We start from the raw sequence: 19,687 nt of genomic DNA, 5'->3' as shown, positions 1-19,687 counted from the left end.
AGTGCTGCAGTTCCGCCTGGCTTGGATACCGCAATTCTGTCGTTCACTCGTGGGTAGCTTACTTTGAGTGAACTATAAGTCCCAGCAAATGGGATAAATGGTGCCGACCCAATTCTCAGACCCTCCTTGGGAAAGCAGACTTAGTGAGGAAATCAGTCCTTCAGCTAACTTTTGGGTAAATGCCCCTGGTTACCAGCTCAGAGCCTCAACTGTGTGTGTACCCAGTATATTGCTTTCTCATACCTGGTCCTGCACCCTACTCCATCCCCAAGGTGTTTGAAAACTGGGGCACTGAGGCATGCCACACTCGAAGCGGATGGTGGGGATGGTGCCAGTGCCTGCTGGCACTGCAGCCCTGGCACAGAGTTCGTCCCCCATCATCTTCTCCAGATCATTGTGGGTGTGATCCTTCTCTACTACATCCTCGGTGTCAGTGCCTTGATCGGAGCAGCTGTCATCATTCTCCTGGCTCCTGTCCAGTACTTTGTGGCCACCAAGCTCTCCCAGGCACAACGGAGCACTTTGGTGAGTGCCCCAGGATACACATTTCCCATCTCTGTCTTACCCCGTGCCTACCTCCCTGGCCCTCATCTTAGTGGATATCCTCCCCACACTCACAGTCCAAGCCTCAGTTTCTATGAACTGCTCGTAACAGGCTGGCCAGGAACATGCTTGTAGGACAGGAGCTGGGCAGATGGGAGGACATGGGTTTGGTACCTTCTCCCTGGCTGAGCTAGGGACACAGGCATCCCTCTAACACACCACCACCACTCCTGCCCCAGGAATATTCCAATGAGAGGCTGAAGCAGACCAATGAGATGCTCCGGGGCATCAAGCTTCTCAAGCTGTATGCGTGGGAGAACATCTTCTGCTCAAGGGTGGAGATGACTCGCAAGAAGGAGATGACCAGCCTCAGGGCCTTCGCTGTCTACACCTCCATCTCCAGTGAGTGCACCTGCCTGCGAGCCTAGGGCATCAGGCCTGGGTGACGGGGGTTGGGGTAGGAGGTTACAGAATCCAGAGGCTGCTTGGCTGACTGTGGTGGCTAAACTCCCAGAAATCAATGTTCTTTAAAAAAATATTCCTGGTGCATGCCTTTAATCCCAGGATTCAGGAGGCAGAGGCAGACAGACAGCTGTAAGTTCAAGGCCAGCCTGGTCTATAGAGCGATTTACAGCATGGTTGAGGATGTCCACAGAGAAAACCTATCAGAAAAAAATCCCAAAATTCTTTTATACTGTTTTTACTTATGTCAGTATATGTATGGGTCTGTGCACATGAGTGCAGGTGTCATTTGAAACCAGAGGTGTGGATCTCCCTGAAGTTGGAGTTACAGACAGTTGTAGCTTACCTGCTGTGGCTGGTAGGCACCAAACTGGGGTCCTCTTTGAGAACAGTACATGCTCTTAACCATTAAGCCCTCTTTCCAGCCCAGAAATCAGTGTTTAATTCACATGTGCAAATGTGTGAGGATTTGCACTAGCTCTAAGACACACCAGTGAGAAAGGACCATGAGGTCACTCTTCACGGAGCTGCTACAGTCTTGACAGGCAGCAGAGAGCAAACAAATAGCAAGAGTTTCTGTTGTCTTCACCAGCGCAGCAGCTACATCTGAAGCTACTGCTGACCCAACCAGCAGCTGTGGCTTTGCAGTTATTGCCCACTTCTCGGGCAGCAGCCTGGCGGGACTCCGACATCCCGCTGCATCTGCCTCCCGCTACTGTCACCAAATACAGTTTTTAACTAAATCTTGGTTGTTCCTCTTACCAATAAAGACTCAGGAGTCCGAGGCTGGGGTGAAAACCTGCTAGCTCAGAGAGATTGTGGAGCAACTACTGACCTTTCCCCTTCAAAGGCATCTCAGAAAGAGAGCATCCATCTGCTCTGCCAAACCAAAAAAAGACTGCCACACAAAGTCCCTCTCTGCTACTTCCTGTGCATCCCTCTGTCCATCCTCCAGACTCCCTCTGACTCTATGATTACTTTCTGTCAACTAGTTGCGGGCTCGGCCTCCTGACCCAAGGTTGATTTTATTTAATTAATGCAAACACAAACTCTCGATTCAGAGTGTGATCATAATATTCCGAAGCAGGTTTCCAATTCTTACGAGCGTTAAATTTTTTCAGAGTCAGAAGGAGCTGTCACTGCCCCAAGGAAGCCATCATCTCTTGGGAGTATGCAGAGGAAAGGGCTAGCTGTCTGTACAGAGCAGAAGCCCAGGCTAGCCTTTCCCTCTGCATAAAACCCTCTGTGTTTAGAGAGATACACATATGAAAAACACTTTTCAGAATAGAGTGGAAAAAAAACCTGTCAAACTCTAAGCTAACTAATAACAAAGAAGTTAAAATCCACAGGCGAAACTTCCCCATCAGAGAGAATCAGCAGCTTCAATAGTCCCCATAGACAGGGCTATGGAGACTGCTCAGTGGTGAACTGCCTGCTGTGCCAGTGTGAGGACCCGAGTTTGAGTGACAAGCATACAGTCTGTAATCCCAGTGCCCTCATGTTGAGTTGGGAGTTTGCAACCAGAGAATCCCTGAGCTCAGGAGCCTGATAGATTGCCATATGCAGAGCAAAGCAAGGGACCCTATCAGAGACAAGTGGAAGTTGAGAATTGACATTGGAGATTGTCCTGTGACCTCTACACATGTACCATGGCATGCGTATGCCTGCACTCAAGTACAAGAGCACCAGCACACACACACACACACACACACACACACACACACACACACACACACACCATACACAAATACAAAACAACAAAATACATTAAGAGAGCCAGGTATGGTGACCCACACCTGTAATCTTAGAACTTGGGAGGTAAAGATATTAAGATCATGATTTCAAAGTTGTCCTCAGCTACACAGTGAGTTTAAGGCCAGCCTGGGCTACTTGAAACCTTGTCACAAAACAAAACAACACCAGATAGCCAGACAGACAGAAGAATTCTTCTTTCAATACCTTGAAATAATAAATTATCCAAATGATAATGAGGTTAGCATGTTTTATATGACTAAAGAGTTTTTTTTAAGATGCAAAGGCAACAGAACAACATAGGAGATTATTGGGAAGAAACCTAAAAGAGCATTCTAGAAGTTAAAATTTTAGTTACTGAAGTTGACTCCATGTACAGTCTCCTGGCCAGAAGGAGGGCTCGTGGAGGTCAGATGATCATGGGGCATTGGTCCAAGTTTGATTCAGAGCGGATGATAATTCGTTCTTCTTGAACCTATTCCATAGTGGTTGCTTTCACAATTTGTTATTGGGATATAGACATGTAACCTCTGTCAGACTCACTCTGCTTCCCTGACCTGTCCACATTAACAACCAGTAAGAAGGGCTCCTCCCCAGAGAGAAAAAGGAAGCAAGCAAGGAAGCAAATCAGTTCAGTGAACAGGTTAATCAAATTGCTAAAGATGAAGAGAGATTAGTGATTTAGAAGCTCTGTGGAGTGGTGAGTTGGGGCAGTAATGGGGGACATGGTGGGAATGTCACTTAGACTCTTAGAGCAGGTCCGTGGTCCTGGCATTTGTGTTGCCTAAAGGAGGGTTTGATGGTGCCAGGTAGCCACCATCAAACAAGGACTGCTTAGCCCTGAGCATCCCAGAGAGTCAGTACTCCCCACCCCCTCCAGGTCTAGCTATAGAGTTTGGTCCAGGTAGCAGTGGCTTGGTCACCTACCATGAATGACGTATATGTCTACATAGGGAGGCTTAAGACCCGGTTGTCTCAGAATAGAGCCCTGGGTATGATCAGGTTCCTGGTCTTCTTCCCTCATCTCCCTCCTCTGACTCTGATTCTCAGAGCAGGTACTAGGCACTCCGTGAGATGCAGGCATTAGAACAGACCATGAAGAGAAGCCAGTGTCCCAGACCCGGGCCCACTCCACCTTGTCTCTGTTGGCTACCTGCCTTCCCATTATGGGCTAGTTTATTATCATAGCTCTACCCTGAGTACAGCCTGGTGAGTGAGAAGGAAATTGGTACTGAGGAATGAGATTGGTATGGGAGCTTTTCCCCATAGCTAGGAGACACCTTTTCCCAGTGATACTGGCAGCTCTGCCTTAACTGTCACCATGCACGCATGAGTTATCACATAGTAGCCCATATACATGGGTAATTAGAATAATAACAACGCTGCCTCCTCTCGTCCCTTCAGGGACCAGTCTGTGTCGCTCTGCTTGTCCCTTCAGGCCTCGTAGATAGGTACAGGTCTCTGTGCAGGCTCCTGCTTGGCTCCAGATGCCCTTGCTCCTTCTCGTCCTTTCCCCAAATCCTGCTGACCTTGAGTCCCAAAGCCAAGGCTTATCTTGCAAGATCCGGATGCAGCAAATAGCAGCTTTCAGGGCCGCTAGGCTTTCCATCTCTCTGGGCATTTTATCTTTAAATTTTGATTTACATAAAATAGTTGTCCATATTTATGAGAGACATATTTATGAGAGGGCTTTGATGTATGTTCAGAATGTGCATACATCAAGCCAGTTCTTTAATGTACCCACCTCATTATCACTGCTCGTGTTAAACTCTTTGGAGATAGTCTCTAGGCATTCAGAAATATATAAGAAGTCATTGTGAGCTATGGTCTGTGGGCTGTGCATGAGAATGTTAGAAAAGAAAAGGACACAAAGACAGCTGAGGCAGGTTCTCTCTCACGTGGAGGCTGGGGTGTAGAGCATTAGTAAGGGACTTGCCACACAAGCATGGGGACCCGAGTTTGAGCCACAACACTCACATGGGAAACAGCAAGTGGGGGCCTTGCTTGTAAGTCCGGTGCTACGGAGGGAGGCCCGAAATTCCCCGGGGCAACTGGCCAGCCAGTTGGGCCTCATCAGCAAGCCCAGGTCCCATGGAGAGACCCGAGGCATGACACTTGAGGTTGGCCTCTGGCCTGCACACACACAGTCTGTCTCAGTATAGGACAGTGGCTGGGAATGGAGAGGCGGCTATGTAAGGGTATGAAGCATAGCTGTCTGAGGCTTGGGTGCAGCTCCTGTCCTTCAGCGAACACCAAAAGCCCAGCGCTGTTTGCTTGGCGTGTCTGTCCTTGCTGGGGTGTCTCTTCTGAGAGGGAGAGTCGGGTGGGGACCCCTCCTAGCTGCAGGCACATGCTTCGTGCTTCAGGTGGGATCTTGCTGTCACCTTCCTGGACTCCCTGCTTCTGTTTCCAGGGATCAAGTCACAGGTCATTAGGTTGAGCTAATGGGAATCTCGTATTTTCGCCCTTGGCGCCAGCCATGGGTTCCTGGCAACGTGAACGCTTCCTGGCGTTGTGTTCCCATGGGGCCCAACCTGGGTGTGCTGGATGAGTTTCCAGTTTGGTCGTATACACACCCTGCGGGTAGGCTTTGGGACAGACGTGATTCCTCCTGACATTTTGTGATGGTTTTATAGACGGGGTCACCAAGAGTTCTGGTGTCTTGGACAGCCAGTGGAGGAGGGGCTAAAAGAGGCCTGGGAACTTCTACCTCCCCAGTGTCTCAGAGGAGTGACAAGGAGACCTTTGTCCTGCCAGTCAGCCAGCCAAAGTGCCACCACCTCTCTGCTGAGCTTTGCTGAAACCCTGGGTGAAGAAGGTGTGGGCGCGGCTCACACAGTCTTAGGGGACACGGACTGTGACTGTCATCGGTGGCCCTGCATGTGTCAGGACCACAGGGTCTGTTCCAGATGTCCGTCTTCTGTGTTACTCACCTGGCCTGTGCCTGTATTTCTTTCAAGCACTTATTGGCTGACTGACTGACTGAGAACTGTCTCCTATGTGCCAGACCCTGTGTTTGGCACTGGTGAGAAGGCACACGAGTCCTAGCCAGATGTTTCTGTAGTCTACCGGGGAGGCCACTGTGCAGCAGTGCAGTGATTGGTAAGAAGAGAAGGGGACACTCTGAACGCCCACAAAAGTTACGAATGTGCTCAACCTCGTCTTAGAGGTGGTGAGTGTCGGAGAACACCTGTTGGGGGGAAGCCCGAAGTGGTTCCCAGGATAAGCTTGAGTTGCCTGGTTGAGGCAGGAGCATCCAGGCACAAAGGCCTCAAGGTGGGGAAAAGGCTGGTGGATTCCACCTCAGACTTCCTTTAGTAGAACTAGACGAACTCACAGAACATGTGTCGTGTGTCAGGCCACTAGGCTGGCTCCTGGGGCAGGGAGCCATGGAAGGAGCTTAGGAAGACTGAAGATGTGATTGCCATCTCTGTCAGAGCTCTGTGCTCAGTCTCAGGCAATGCAACAGTCTCAGCTGGGTCAGCCCAACCCTGTGGAGGGCTGGGGACAAGTGTCCGCAGGGCATAGCATAGCTGTTCTCCACACTCCACAGGCTGCCTGTCTTAACTGTCTTGTCTCTCTGTGGTCTCCTCAATGGAAGCCCTGGGTCGTTTGTTTTGCTTTTGTTTATATCTTTGTCTTTCTGAGACCATTTCTAACAACTGACCTGGAACTCGCAATGTGGCTGAGGATGGTCATGAGCCCTGACCCTCTTGTTTTTACCTTCCGGTGCTGGGGTTCCAGATGTGCCCATCACACCCATCTCCTGGTCCTCTTCTTTCTCCAGCTCCTCTCCTTCGTTACCTGCCCTTCCTTCTGCCAATCAGTGTGGCCGCTGAGGGTCACTTATGTGCATCCTGTCAGGTTGAGCAGCGAGGTTGACTGAGGAGGAGCCAGGAGAGCAGACATCAGTCCTGCTGGGCCTCCTGCTCTGCCTTCCTCTCCACTCTGCTGACTCTGCTCACATCAGAGTAAATGGAAAATAGCTCTCATCCACTTCAAAATACATTTTCCTTCCTCCCAGCACAGCTTGCAGCTAGGACCGAGCTGAGTGCCCGTCCTCTGTCCTCCCTCCACAGGAGGCAAAGCTGGAGTTAACCAGGGCACAAATGGCCGCTGTGCCTCCCTGGCATGTGACTCTTAAAATATTTATGGCAACGTAGAAAATGAAAAGCTTCTGGTATACAGTGCCAGGCTGGTGCCCACAAGGCTAAGAAGCATCGCTTGGACAAAGCCAGGGAAGCCAAGGACTGGATCTGCTCTGGTTTGGGTGGGTTTGTTATCTTCTTTGCAGTGGGAGCGGGGAAAGCTAGCACAGAGTGGGCTTAGGACAAAGATTGCTAAACAATAATTATTGAACTGAGTGAGGGATCTTTGTAAAATACTCACATCTGTGTACCACTGCACATGGGCTTCACCTTTATAGTGGCTTTTTAGGACTGGGCACATGAAATTAATCTCATGCTCATTACCTAGGTGTAGTGAAACACACCTGCAATTCTAGTGTTTGGAAGGTGGAGATGGGAAGTTCCGGAAAAGTCACAAACCACACATACACACATACTCAAACACGCATACATACACACACTCTTTCACACACATACACACACACATACTCAAACACGCATACATACACACAAACACATAAATACATTCACACAGTGTACTCACACATACATATATTCTCACACACACTTAAACACAAAATACACTCAATGCATATACCCATACACACACACAGAGTTTTAGTTTGCTTTTTGCTCCCTTAATAAACACCATGATGTTGGGGTCCGATGCCCCAACATAAATTATTTTTCCCTCTCTGGACTGGCATGGAGGCACAGGAATAATTACTATCCCACTGTCTGTTCACCCCTCCCCCCTGCCCCACCATTATCTGCCGTACGCAGAGAGGTACAGGGCCACAGTCCCAAGCCCCCAGTCTGCAGCAGTGACATCCCCAAGGTGGCCACATCCCCTCATGGTGATGGGGTGTTCTTCTGAGGGACATTTGAAACTCAGCAGCCGATGATCCCACTCCCCTAGCTCCCACACCAGACAGGACTTGGGACCTCTAGCAGCAGACATCCTTCCAGGGGAGGGTGAGCAAGCCAGAAAATCACATTCTCATCCTTCTGCCTCTCCTGCAACAGCCAGCACAGTGCAGAAATTAATTCTGTCACAAGCAGGCTCCACATTGCTGCATCAGCTCTGAAATGTTCATTTTTAATTTATATATAGCTTGTCTCATTCCTCAAAGGAGTTCAGGCATCTCTAAAAATAAAGACAATAAAACAGAAAAATATACATATTTTAAAAATCATGGCCATGGGAAACATGCATTAGAATAAAATAGCCATTATCACACACTTTCTGCCTGCCAAGTGTCCCCCAGAGGTGTACACCATCACTTACTAAAGTGGCCCCTCCTGCTGGAGGTTTCCAGCCTGCCCCATTCTGGGTGGCTTGTTGCCACAGCTGGAGCTGTGTTCACAGTGATGGCGCTGGGGCTGGCACCATCTTGCTGATAGCCTTCCTTTCTCTTGAGTGATTATTCAGGATAAATGCCCAGGAGCTGGATTATAGGATCAGAAGGTAGGGACTTCTCGGTCGCTCTAGCCACATGGAGCTAGATTGCTTGCTTCGCAGGCTGTTATCAACCCCCAATCCAAATCCCGGCCTGCCCTGATGCCGCGAGGAGAGCCCAGCATCAGACAGAGGTCTCTTGGATTAGGGCAGTGGCTGGAAGGTGCTTCTTTCACTAAGTCCTCCACATTAGTCTTTTATCTTGAGAGGGGCAGGAGTGGGGCTACTCCAGGCTTGCAGCTATGTGGTCCAGGACTGGCAGGTGTGTGTTTTCCTCTTTTGCCAATTTCTCCCCGGCGGATGCTGATTATGCTATAGCTTATCCCAGGCCCTCATACCACGGATATAACCAGTAATGTTTCTACAACCCCAGAAAACCCATAAAACAGGTGGCAGCGTTGTGTGGGTACCTCTGGGGAGCAATCCTGCCTTTGTCAGGAAGGGCAGCTGAAACATGGCCATCATTAGTACTGGTACTGAAGAAATGCCTTTGAATCTCACAGGAAGGTTAGCACTGCCCAGGGTCTTCCCCGTATAGGGTGTGGCCATCTCCCCTTTCAGATTAGAAACTCCTCAAAAAGATGCTTGATAACACCCCCAGGAACTTGTTCTCATCACACCAGGGCCTTTCTGGGAGAACAGTGCTGGTCTCCTTCTGGGGGAGGGGGCTTTAAGTGCAAGGACCGTGCAATGCCCTTCCTCCAGGGTGGATTCTCTGCAGCAGTGGCTGCACCTCTGTGGGAACTAGCTGCTGCATGAACGTTCCTGCTGTAGCGGGACAGCCAGGCAGCCTCTGGACTTCAGAGTTTTGGAGACTTTGCTATTTAGCAGACAGGGCCATGTACAATGGCCAAGCCTTTGGCTGCAGGCCCTGCCTCCTGGTCTCTGAACTTTAATCTGAGTGATTGTAGAACCAACCTTTTCCTCGCTGGGCTTTTCTGAGAGAATGGGAGAAAAGTGGATGAGACCTTGAGGCCGAACTTTAAATTTATTTAGTTTATGTGTGTGTGTGCTCACACATACACATGCACACAAACATGCCAAGGGCATACATGTGGAGGCAAGAGGACAAACGTGGGAATCTATTCTCTTTCTACATTGTGGGCTTCAGGGATTGAACTTGGGCACGCAGAGTTGGTGGCAAGTGCTGTTACCCACTAAGCTACCTCACCAGCCCCTGAAGTAATTCTAACAGAATGAGGAAGGTGCCTCTATTCCAGATATCAGCTATCCCACCTGAGCATGGAGTCTGAGCCTTAGATCTAAGGAAGACCTGGTTTATGCTCTCAGCCTCCAGCCCCTTAGTCGGAAGGAGTTTGCAATCCCTCCCAAAGCAGACAAGAAAGCTTCTGTTCCACACAGGGATATGCAGGGGGTCCAGGTAGAGGAAGGAGCAGCTTTTGGGGCCTCCTAAGACACAGCTGCTTACCACTCAGCCTTGCAGCCATGTGCTAGCCCTTCCAGGAGACTTCCTCCACTACTTCTTCACAGGACAGAAGCAAGGGCTGGGGTAAGGGGACAAGAAGCCCTAGGAAGAAGCAAGGGAAGGAACTGCCAGTGCCGTCCCTCTAGACGAACCCAGCAAGCTGGGCCTTGACCCATATCTCTACCCCCGCCATCCCAGCCACCTTCTTGTTTTCACCTCCTTCCTCCCCAACCTCACCTTGTGCTTCCTTTACAGTCTTCATGAACACAGCCATCCCTATTGCTGCCGTCCTGATCGTAAGTGGACCCTTCTCTTCTGCACGGGGCTGGGGAGAGGGCAGGCGGAGAACCCTCCAGGTCCCACTCTTTTGCACAGGGATCCCCAAAGTTGTGTCCGGGGTAGGGGGTGAACATAGATGGATTCCCTCTCACTCCACACAGACAGGGCCTCTGTCTCAGGTCTTGGGGGATACGAGACATAATACTTACTGGAATGGAATTAGATAATAGGGCTGGGGATGTTGCTCAGTGGGTAGAGTGCTCGTCTGGGATACACGAAGCTCTGGACTCCAAGCCAGCACCACGTAAACTGGGCATGGTGGCACATCTGTACTCCCAGCATGTGGGAGACAGAGGCAGGAGTTCAGTTCAGTCACTCTTGGTTACATAGTAGGTTCAAGGCTAGCCTGGGCTACACAAGACTCTGTCTCAAAAAGAGGGAGGAGGAGAAGGAAAAAGAGAGGGGGTGATGTTTGTAGAATTTTAAAATGGCTATTTGTTAACTGCAAACTCTTACAAGATGCAACGTATCTGCTGTGGAAATGACGAGAAGGTTTGGAAAAAGAGTAAAATTGGAGGCAAACTCCACCCCTCCTCAGCACCTTCAGGGTGTTTCTTCTCGTCCTTTTAAGCAGACGATATGTCACTTCTACAGAAATAGAACCATGTTGCACACACAGTCGTGTAACCTGCCTTTTTAGATGTAGGAACAAGCCACACACGGCTCCCTTATTGTGGGCTGGCATGATGTGTTTTCTCCTGGGCATCTTTGATGGAAGCTGTGCCTAAGCTTAGCTGTGGAGTCAGGTCACATGCCCTACAGCATAGCCCCAGATCCCTGGTACCCACACGCCACCTCTCCTCCCCTCCCCTCCCCTCCCCTCCCCTCCCCTCCATGTTTGAACTGGTTTTCGTTTTGTTTCTTCTTTTTTTTTTTTTTTTAAGAAAGATATCGATACTTCCCCTGAAGCTGGCTTCCCTGAGCAGCTCAGAGTGCACAGGCTGTCAGGCCTGGTTGGGAATTAATTTTCAATGTGATTTATTGAGCTGATTCCTGGCCTGCACTCTGGGAACTGTGCTACAGATCCGGTCAGGTAGCCAGGGACAGACCCAGGAGGCGACAGTTTTGTAGCAACTATTTTTGTGCTTTTACCAAACTGAGGACTAGGGAAACTAGCAGCCAGAATTCTAAGTGAAACAGGAACAGATCCAACCCCAGGGCTCCTCCCTGCTTATTCCTGGCTCAGAGGGGTGGTGCCAGAGGGAACAGCCCCACCCCTAACACGAGTCCTGAGTTTGCTGGGGACGTTTCCATGAGCTGCTGAAGAAGATGACTGTAACTGAAAGCTTCCTCACAGTCCCTGTCCTCTCTTGAGCTTCCTTTCCAGGATACACACCCCAGTCACCTATCCTTCCTGTGCCTTTATCCACAGACCTTCGTGGGCCACGTCAGCTTCTTCAAAGAGTCGGACTTCTCACCCTCAGTGGCCTTTGCCTCCCTCTCTCTCTTCCACATCCTGGTAACACCACTGTTCCTGCTGTCTAGTGTGGTTCGGTCCACTGTCAAAGCCCTAGTGAGGTGAGAGAAGGATCCAGGCAAGGACATCCCCGAAGCTGTCCGTCACAGGACACACCTCCTTGTCATCCAGGATTCTATTGAGCAGCTGTTACGGGAAAAGACTCTATGATCCTAACATAGCAATTATCAATTATCATGGCGTCTGGCATACAGTACATGCTCTCCAGACACTAGCCGTGGTGAATAACTGGTTTTAACCCCAACTAATAGTAACACTAGCCAACCTTAATTTGAATGGTTTAACTAGAAAAACCCAACACCAGCCAACCTGCAGCCTTATCATCCAACTAATTGTCTTGTCTTTGACATTAAACTAACCCAAACTAAACAAAGATACTTCAAATCTAGACTACTATAGGTCAACCTTGAAAAAAAAATGTCTTAGGGGCTGTGGAGTGTTAGCTTGATGGTAGCGTGTTTACCTAGTATAGGCAAAGCCTGGTTTCAGTCCCCATCACTGGTGTGTGTGTGTGTGTGTGTGAGCTTGAATGTGCTGGTGCACACATGTAACCCCAGAACTTGGGAAGTAGAGGCAGGAGGATCAGGAATTCAAAGCCGTACTAGTAAGTGTGGGGTTAACCTGGGCTATATAAGACCTTGCCTCAAAACAAAACAATGCAATAATAAGAATATTAACAGGCAGCTGGTGGAGGGGTGTTAAGATGACCTAGTGGGTAAAACCTGGTGCCCTGAGTTAAGCCCCCAGGACTCACAGGGCAGGAGAGACCCACTCCCTAAAGCTGTCATAGCCCGTGTGCTTCCCCAACCCTACCACACATAACCAATAAGTAAATCCTGGTAACATCGGTTACTCAGTCCCTTGGAGTTGCCCACTGCTCAGCTCCCCTGCAGCATGGTCTTTGTAGGGGCACATTTAGGACCAGGCACCCACTGAGAGCTGTTTTCTCAGCTCACACTTCCTCTCCCTCCTCTGCCCTGGGCAGGGGTGAAGGGTATCTCTTCACTTCCCCTTCAGCGTGCAAAAATTGAGTGAGTTCCTGTCCAGTGCAGAGATCCATGAAGAGCAGTGTGCCCCTCGAGAGCCTGCACCCCAAGGCCAAGCCGGCAAGTACCAGGCAGTGGTGAGTACCCAGCCTCCCCGTGCTGCTCCCAACAGTTTTATCCAAGTCCTGAAACTTAGGCCCAACTGCACTGGACTCTCACATTCCCTTAGAAGGGGTCCAGCCCAGGGGTCCTCACCTCCTAACCATTCACAGCCCCTCAAGGTTGTGAACCGCAAGCGCCCAGCCCGGGAAGAGGTTCGGGACCTCTTGGGCCCACTGCAGAGGCTGACCCCCAGCATGGATGGGGATGCTGACAACTACTGTGTCCAGGTGAGTCCTCAACCCTGAATTCACCACACACCCACCATCTTCCAAGAGAAGCTTAACAGCACAAGACCAAGAGCCTGGGTTCTGGGTCCTCCATCCAAAGCCTCCCTGCCTGCTGAGAGGAATACTGAAGCCAAGGACATTTCCACTCCACTCATCAGGGGAACTCACTCCTCACACCCACGAGGGTACCTGAGACAGGGCTTAATCCCGTCCTGTCTTGCCCAAGGAAGCCTGAAAGGGTTAGACATAGTATCCATTGACTTTCACGGGGAGGGGAGAGAAGGAACACTCCATAACCAGAAACCCTATTGCCTTCTGTTTCTTCTGTTCCATGGGGGATGGACGATGAAGATCATCGGAGGCTTCTTCACCTGGACCCCTGATGGAATCCCCACTCTGTCCAACATTACCATCCGTATCCCCCGAGGTATGGCCCAGCTCACTCCTCCAGACGTACCCCCCCATGTCCCAAACAGAGAGGAAAAACAAAATCCATATTTGCTAAGTACCTGCCCACTGCTGCCTAGCGGGGTCTGAATTCTATGCCCTCTAGGTGCCCATAGACAGAAACAGACAACTGTTAAACCATCCACTGCCAGGCATCAGGCTTGAGTAGTCTAGGAGGATGTATGGACCTGAAGGTTCTGAAAAAGGGCATGTTCTTATCAGCCTGGGGCAGAGGGTCCTAGGTGGGAGCCAGACTGGCACTTTGGAGAGACTACAAGGAGATGAACTATCAGGAAGCCCTGCAGGGAAGTGCAGGAAGAATCTGGCCTGCTAGAGAAGGCTGTAAGCTTCAGAAGGAAAAACTCAGGAGAAGAGGGCTGCTTAGCTCTTCCAGGCAGGGGAGGCGACGAGGGGCCCAGGGCTGAGAGCACCTGCCCATCAATTCTCTGGGTGACATTGTTGAGACTCCACCCCGCTCCTCTCCCATCTGCTGCCCTTCATTCACACAGGCCAGCTGACCATGATTGTGGGGCAGGTGGGCTGTGGCAAGTCCTCGCTCCTCCTCGCCACCCTGGGGGAGATGCAGAAGGTGTCGGGGGCCGTCTTCTGGAACAGGTACGGTTGGCTTTTCTCGCCTCCGCGCGGGTGGGCACTTAGGAAATGCTCTTCTTTTCCTCATGGTGTCGTCACTCTGGCCCGTCAGCCCTGGCTGTGCCGTGTGCCAGGATTTTGCACAATTCTATGCACGAATGATTTCCTTGATCCTTATAACCAGCAGAGTGGTAGTACCAATTCTCATTTTATAGATAAGAGCTGTGTTTGCTGTAATTAATACAACTCTTAAATTTTATATTTCCTCCCCAACAACTTTGGTTTCGGGCTTTTCATCAGCAAAACTAACTGGGCCATTCTGGGTGTGTGTGGAGGGCCCAGAGTAGCCCAGAGAAACACTGTTTCCAAAGATCACTATCTTAATTAAAGAGTCTGAACCTTGGGCAGAGTCCTTCATGACTCTATTATTTATATCCACCTGCTTCCAGAAGGCGGTGAGATCAGCTGATGAACAGTGGCTATCGAGTGGAATCTAACAGGCAGGGACGCTGAGATATGAGCAGGCTGGAGAAGTGTTCAGACCCGCAGCAGGAGACAGCTGCAGCCACCCTGCAAAGCCTGGCCCTGTGCTCTACCATTGCCAAGGCAAAGAGTTGCCCCAGTCCCCCAACTTGGGCTCACAACTCTTAATCAGGGAAGCAGTCAATTTAGCAGGAGAGCCAGTTTGTCCTGTGGGTCATTTTTTAAAGGAAATTACCCGAGATGCCAGGTTTTGATAAGCCTGAGCAGGGAGCTGCACAAGGACTTCAGACGTCAATACAGACTTCATATCCACTGCCTCTTTTCCAAACTCCCTGAATCTCTCTCCCTGCTGTGGCCATGGCCTAGCAGGTTCCCTTTGGGTTCCCCAAACATCATATAAGCCTTGAATTCCCACGGGGATTGGATCCTATTAGGGAGCAGAAGCGTCCCTGTCTCCGTCCCACTGAGAGATCCCTCAGCGGTTCCCTGGGAAGCCCTGGGACTCATGAGAGCTCACTGTGCTGGCTTTGGTAACAACAACTCCTCGAGGCTTTGGGTGAGGAGCCCTTGCCTGTTAGCTGAGCGTCTGCGACAGGAAGACAGGAGAGCCTCAGTGAACTGAGCTGAAGGAAGTCAGTGTTTGCTGGGTCCGTGCTGTGGACCAGGCCCTTAGCAAGCACAATCTCACCAAAGTCGTCCACTTCATGGCAGCAGCTGAGGTTCAGAGGGTTTGGGTCGCTTTCTGTTGGCATATACCTCAGAGAATGACTTGAGGCTTGGCCATTGCTTCAGGATAGAGTGCCCTGGATCCTGTTGCCAGGGAATTATTCTCTAAATCACATGTTGGGGGCCATATAGGTCCAGTTTCTCCCCAGGGAAAACCTTTTCTAGAAGGAATTGCAGAGTTCACACCTGGAGCTGCCCCTGGGGTTCTCTGGCCCGTGTCCCACACAGCTCTAAAGCCAAAATGTTTCTGAACCTGTCTGCTGCCTCCTCTTCCTCTCTCTATTCCGCCCCACATACCATTACAGCCAGCTCCTCTGGACACCAGAGGTGGCAGATGCTACCCCAGGAATCTGCTGACTGTACCCCTCCTCCAAGATGCTCCAGTGTTAGGGTCTGGCTGCTGCTTCTGTCCCTTCAGGGGGATGCAAAAAGCCTCTCCATGGTGACTAAGGCTGGGTATCTCCCATGTGCCAGGCACTAGCCAGGATCTTCTTCATTGTCTCTGTCAGTTCCCTCACCCTGAGAGGCAGATGCTGTTCTCCCCATCCAACAGATAAGAAACTCAAGTGAAACAAGTCACCCAGTTCTTGTCATGACTGAAGTAGAGTCTACATCCAAGTGGGCACCTGAGCTTTCACTGATTGCGAAAGGGCGTGAGGGTGTAGGAAGAAGTAACATCTCATCTGATGACCTGAACGTTATCAGCCTCTTTGCGCTTTCTCCTCTCTCTCTCTCTCTCTCTCTCTCTCTCTCTCTCTCTCTCTCTCTCTCTCTCTCTCACGCACGAATCCAGGCACACGCTCTTCACAGAGCCACTACTTGAATCCTTGGGCTTTATACACATCAAACCCCACCTTCCTCAGTGGACGGACTCATTTGAGGCACGGAGGAAGACTGAGGTCATAATAGGCTGACCTGTAGCTATCCCTAGGCGGCTCTTAGAACCCATTCCTGACTCAATTCAAACTCTGGCTTCTCCACACCAATACATCAATCTATTGATCTCACCTGTGATGCCAGGCCCTGTGCCCAGCAACAGGAATGCAATGCTAGTTAAGATTTGGGTCTGTTTGCAACAGAAGGTGAGAGAATCAGTGTGGCAGCAGGGCAGCAGAGCACCCAGAGTACAAGGAACCCTGTAGTCCAGGGGGAACCCCTTGAGGATGAGTGTGGGCTCCTCTAACGGAAAAGGTAGGGTGGGAGAAGAAGGTATCCCAAGTGAGGCTTCTGCACAGGCAGAGGCTGGCTGACCGTGAAGAGCGTGGCTCTGGGTGCCTGGAGCACTGTGTAGGATGCAGTGATGAGAGGGAGGGAGGGAGGGAGGGAGGGAGGGAGGGAGGGACCTGACATAGATTAGATATACCAGGCATGAGAAATAACACTGAGCTAAAAGACTGTAGAAGTGCCTGCTTCTGATAAAGGATGAGGGAGTGGGGGAAGGGACCGGAGAGGAGGTCAGTTAGGAGTTCATTATAATGTTGGGGGAGGGGGGAGACTAAACAACTGACTGTTGACTTCTGCAATTTGTCCTGCAATAGCCTGGTACCCATCTGGACTCCTTTATCAGAGCAATGAGCTAAGAATGGGAACTGTGTGTTCGGTGCCTATCATTCCTGGGAGGATACCCGAACTCAAGATGTTGGACCTTCAGGTCTTCAGAGAGATGTTGCACTTGCAAAGTGAGCCAAGAACAAAATAGCTTTTGACTTAGAGGTCTCTCCTGATAGTGTATGCCTACAGCCAGAGACAAGGGCCATGTCAGGACACTCTTCCATACCAGGGTCAAGCTCTGGTGACCAGGCAGCCAGAAAGAGTTCCAGGGGGCACAAGGCAGGAAGCTGGGAGATTAGGGAGGGGCGGTGTAGAGAACACTCTGGGGAGATGGTTGTTGGTACAACTGTTCACTTATTCCTGCAAGGACCAAATGAGCTAAGTATGGCCGAGCAGCCGGGAGCAGATGCTCTGGGCCAAGCTGCCTGAGTTCAGATTTGATCTTTGTGTTTTGGAAAATTCCATAAGTGTTCTGTACCAGTTTCCCCTTTTAACCCATGGGGTTGATGAGAGGATTAGCCTAGCATGTAGAGAGAGCCCTATAAATATTATGATAAACATTATTCAGCCATGTACCTCCTTGCCAAGAACAAATTTCCCGCACTGCACCCCTGCCCGTCTCCCAGGAGAAACCATAGTGAGCTCCCTGGAGACAAGAACCACGTTTTCTTTTTCTCTCCAAATCCATAGTCACTTTAGTAAATGAATTCATTTACAAATGAATGAGCCAGAGACTGCTTGGGACTGTGTCTCTCTCCCACAAGCCTTTGTTCAAGTTGCTCATGTTCCTGATGGGAACTCCAAGCTTCTTCATCCACTTTGGGATGGAGCCAGGCTCTTGACTGCACCTTTCACTGTGTGGTGACCTGTCTGTGTGACTTTGGGCCCCTTAATGTTCCATGCTGTTCCCCAGTGCCCAGTGCAGATCTGGGGCCCTTCTCTGTGTAAATCTAGGGGATGGAAGTCTGGCCTTTGCCCTCTAAGAACTCCAGGTAGATAGAGCTCTGTGGAAGGAGCCCTGGAATGGACACTGAGACTCCATCAGCTGAGACACATCAAAGCTGGAGAGCTGTCCTGAGCAAACCTTGGTTCTGGGTCTCCGAGCCATGTGACTCCCACACATTCCCTCTCCTGAGTCCTCAGCCTCTTCCTGGTTTCCTGGCCCAACGAATGTCAACCTGGGAATTTGCAAACTCCCCGTGTAATATCTAAGAAGAAAACATGTTAATAAAAAGTCAATATTAGCAGATGCACTCAGGTATAATTTGTTTCCCAGGAAGTGAAAAGTAAGGCCATTAGTCCCTAGCGTGACTTGTAATGTCCCCAAAAAGTCATCAGGAAGTAGGCCTTAGGAAAGCACAGGGTGGGGAGAAGTTCCCACCCCATGAAGAAGTACAAATCTGTTTTTCCAGGACTCCCTGCCACCTTTTCCCTACCACCCGCTGAGATGCCCACATGTGACCTGTCAATGTGTGTGGCTATGCCCAGTAGGGGCCCTCCTAGCTCTGGACCTTTCTCAGAGTCTGCCTGTTGATTTGTGGTGTTTGACTCAAAGTTGCCTGACTCCTGCCCTCAGTTGTACCCAAGTGTGTTGAGGAGGGACTGGGGGCTCAGGTGCTCCTAGGTCTCCTTGAGGCAGGCTTGGGAACCAGGTGGTGTCTTTAGTCCTCACTGCGCCACTCCCTCGCTTCATGACCTTGGGCAGGTGACGCTGCCTTCTTGGAACTCAGTTTCCTCCTGTAAAGCAATGAAAACTACCCTGTCTTCTCCGTCTCAGAGATCTGGCCTTGGCACTAACTGTGCAGGGGACAATGGGTGGGAGGTAATGCTTCAGGGCAGTCACAGGCCTGCAGGAGGGAGGAACAGTGGACTTTGGAGGCTCTGTGAGTCCTGACCTCATCCCACCTCAGTTTCCTCCTGTCCCCTTCTCATCTGTTCCTGGGACCTTGAATGAATGCTGGTGCTGTTGGTTACTCTGCATCCCCATAATCAGAATCCAGAGAAAATAATTTAAGGGTGGTAAACAAATTATTTGGGCCAATGGGTACAGCCCTGCGGATCTCTGTGAGTCTGAGTTTACACAGCAAGTTCCAGGTCAGCCAGGCACTTATGGTGAGTGAGACTCTGCCTTTAAAACACATAAACATAATCCATAGCCTTCAGCTCAGTGGATTCCAGTGAGCCATAACAGCATGGCAGCTGGGGAAGGGTGAAAGAGGAAGCAGCTTCCTGACTGGCAGGAAGCAGGGGAGGGTGAAGAAGGCAGGATTAAGATAGCCACGGGGTCCCACCCTAGTGACCTGCTTCCTTCAGGTAGGTCCCAGCTTCTTCAACCTCCCAAAACAGTAAGACCAAAGGGGAACCAGTGCCCACCACATGAGCCGGCAGGGAACATTTTATATTTATACTTTTATATTCATTTTGTATGTTTGTGTATCATCTTCCTCAAAATTCTCTAATACTTTGGTTCCTCCTACTTTCCTCTGAGATCCTGTAACTTTCTGACTTCTGTCAGTCTGTCTGATTCATGCTTCAGAATGTGAGCCCTGCATGGCAGGATCTGTGCCTTGAGGCATCATAGCGTGCAAAATGCAGGCAAGGGAAGCAGAGTACCCGTGAGAGAAAACGGTGAAGAACTTGCCGGGCAATCGGAGGCTGGTGCTTTACCATCCAGCACCTGCAGGCTGACGTGTGGTTCCCAGCATTTGCTGGACAGCCATGCTAGCTGCTCCAGTGAGCTCCAGCTCATGGGAGTCCTGTCTCAAAAACCAAGGTGGAAGTCACTCTGTGTGGACCTCTGGCCTCTAACTGCATATGCCAACATGGCTGTATGAGCAAGTACATATAAAACACATGAACACACTTCAGCATTCAGTAAGAAAGCATGCTTGCCTAACATACTGTTCTTTGCTTTTTAGCTTAAGATATA

The 19,687-nt window shown here is 50.3% G+C and overlaps 1 protein-coding gene across 2 annotated transcripts in view; it reads left to right on the top strand.

Moving 5' to 3' along the window:
- Positions 1–19,687, top strand: part of Abcc8 (ATP binding cassette subfamily C member 8) — a 69,135-nt gene that overhangs the window by 26,399 nt on the left and 23,049 nt on the right. For both annotated transcript variants that reach the window (XM_050130270.1, XM_050130269.1), the window contains exons 9-16: positions 391–525; positions 783–945; positions 10,025–10,065; positions 11,481–11,626; positions 12,603–12,708; positions 12,844–12,960; positions 13,312–13,387; positions 13,917–14,022. In XM_050130270.1, coding sequence (XP_049986227.1) covers positions 391–525; positions 783–945; positions 10,025–10,065; positions 11,481–11,626; positions 12,603–12,708; positions 12,844–12,960; positions 13,312–13,387; positions 13,917–14,022 — 890 coding nt within the window. The remainder of the gene's footprint in view (positions 1–390; positions 526–782; positions 946–10,024; positions 10,066–11,480; positions 11,627–12,602; positions 12,709–12,843; positions 12,961–13,311; positions 13,388–13,916; positions 14,023–19,687) is intronic.

The sequence above is a fragment of the Alexandromys fortis genome, unplaced genomic scaffold (assembly GCF_014885135.2).
Source record: "Alexandromys fortis isolate MF-2015 unplaced genomic scaffold, M_Fortis_MF-2015_v1.1 scaffold_342, whole genome shotgun sequence".
NCBI lineage: Eukaryota > Metazoa > Chordata > Mammalia > Rodentia > Cricetidae > Alexandromys > Alexandromys fortis.
This window is presented reverse-complemented; position numbering and strand designations above follow the sequence as displayed.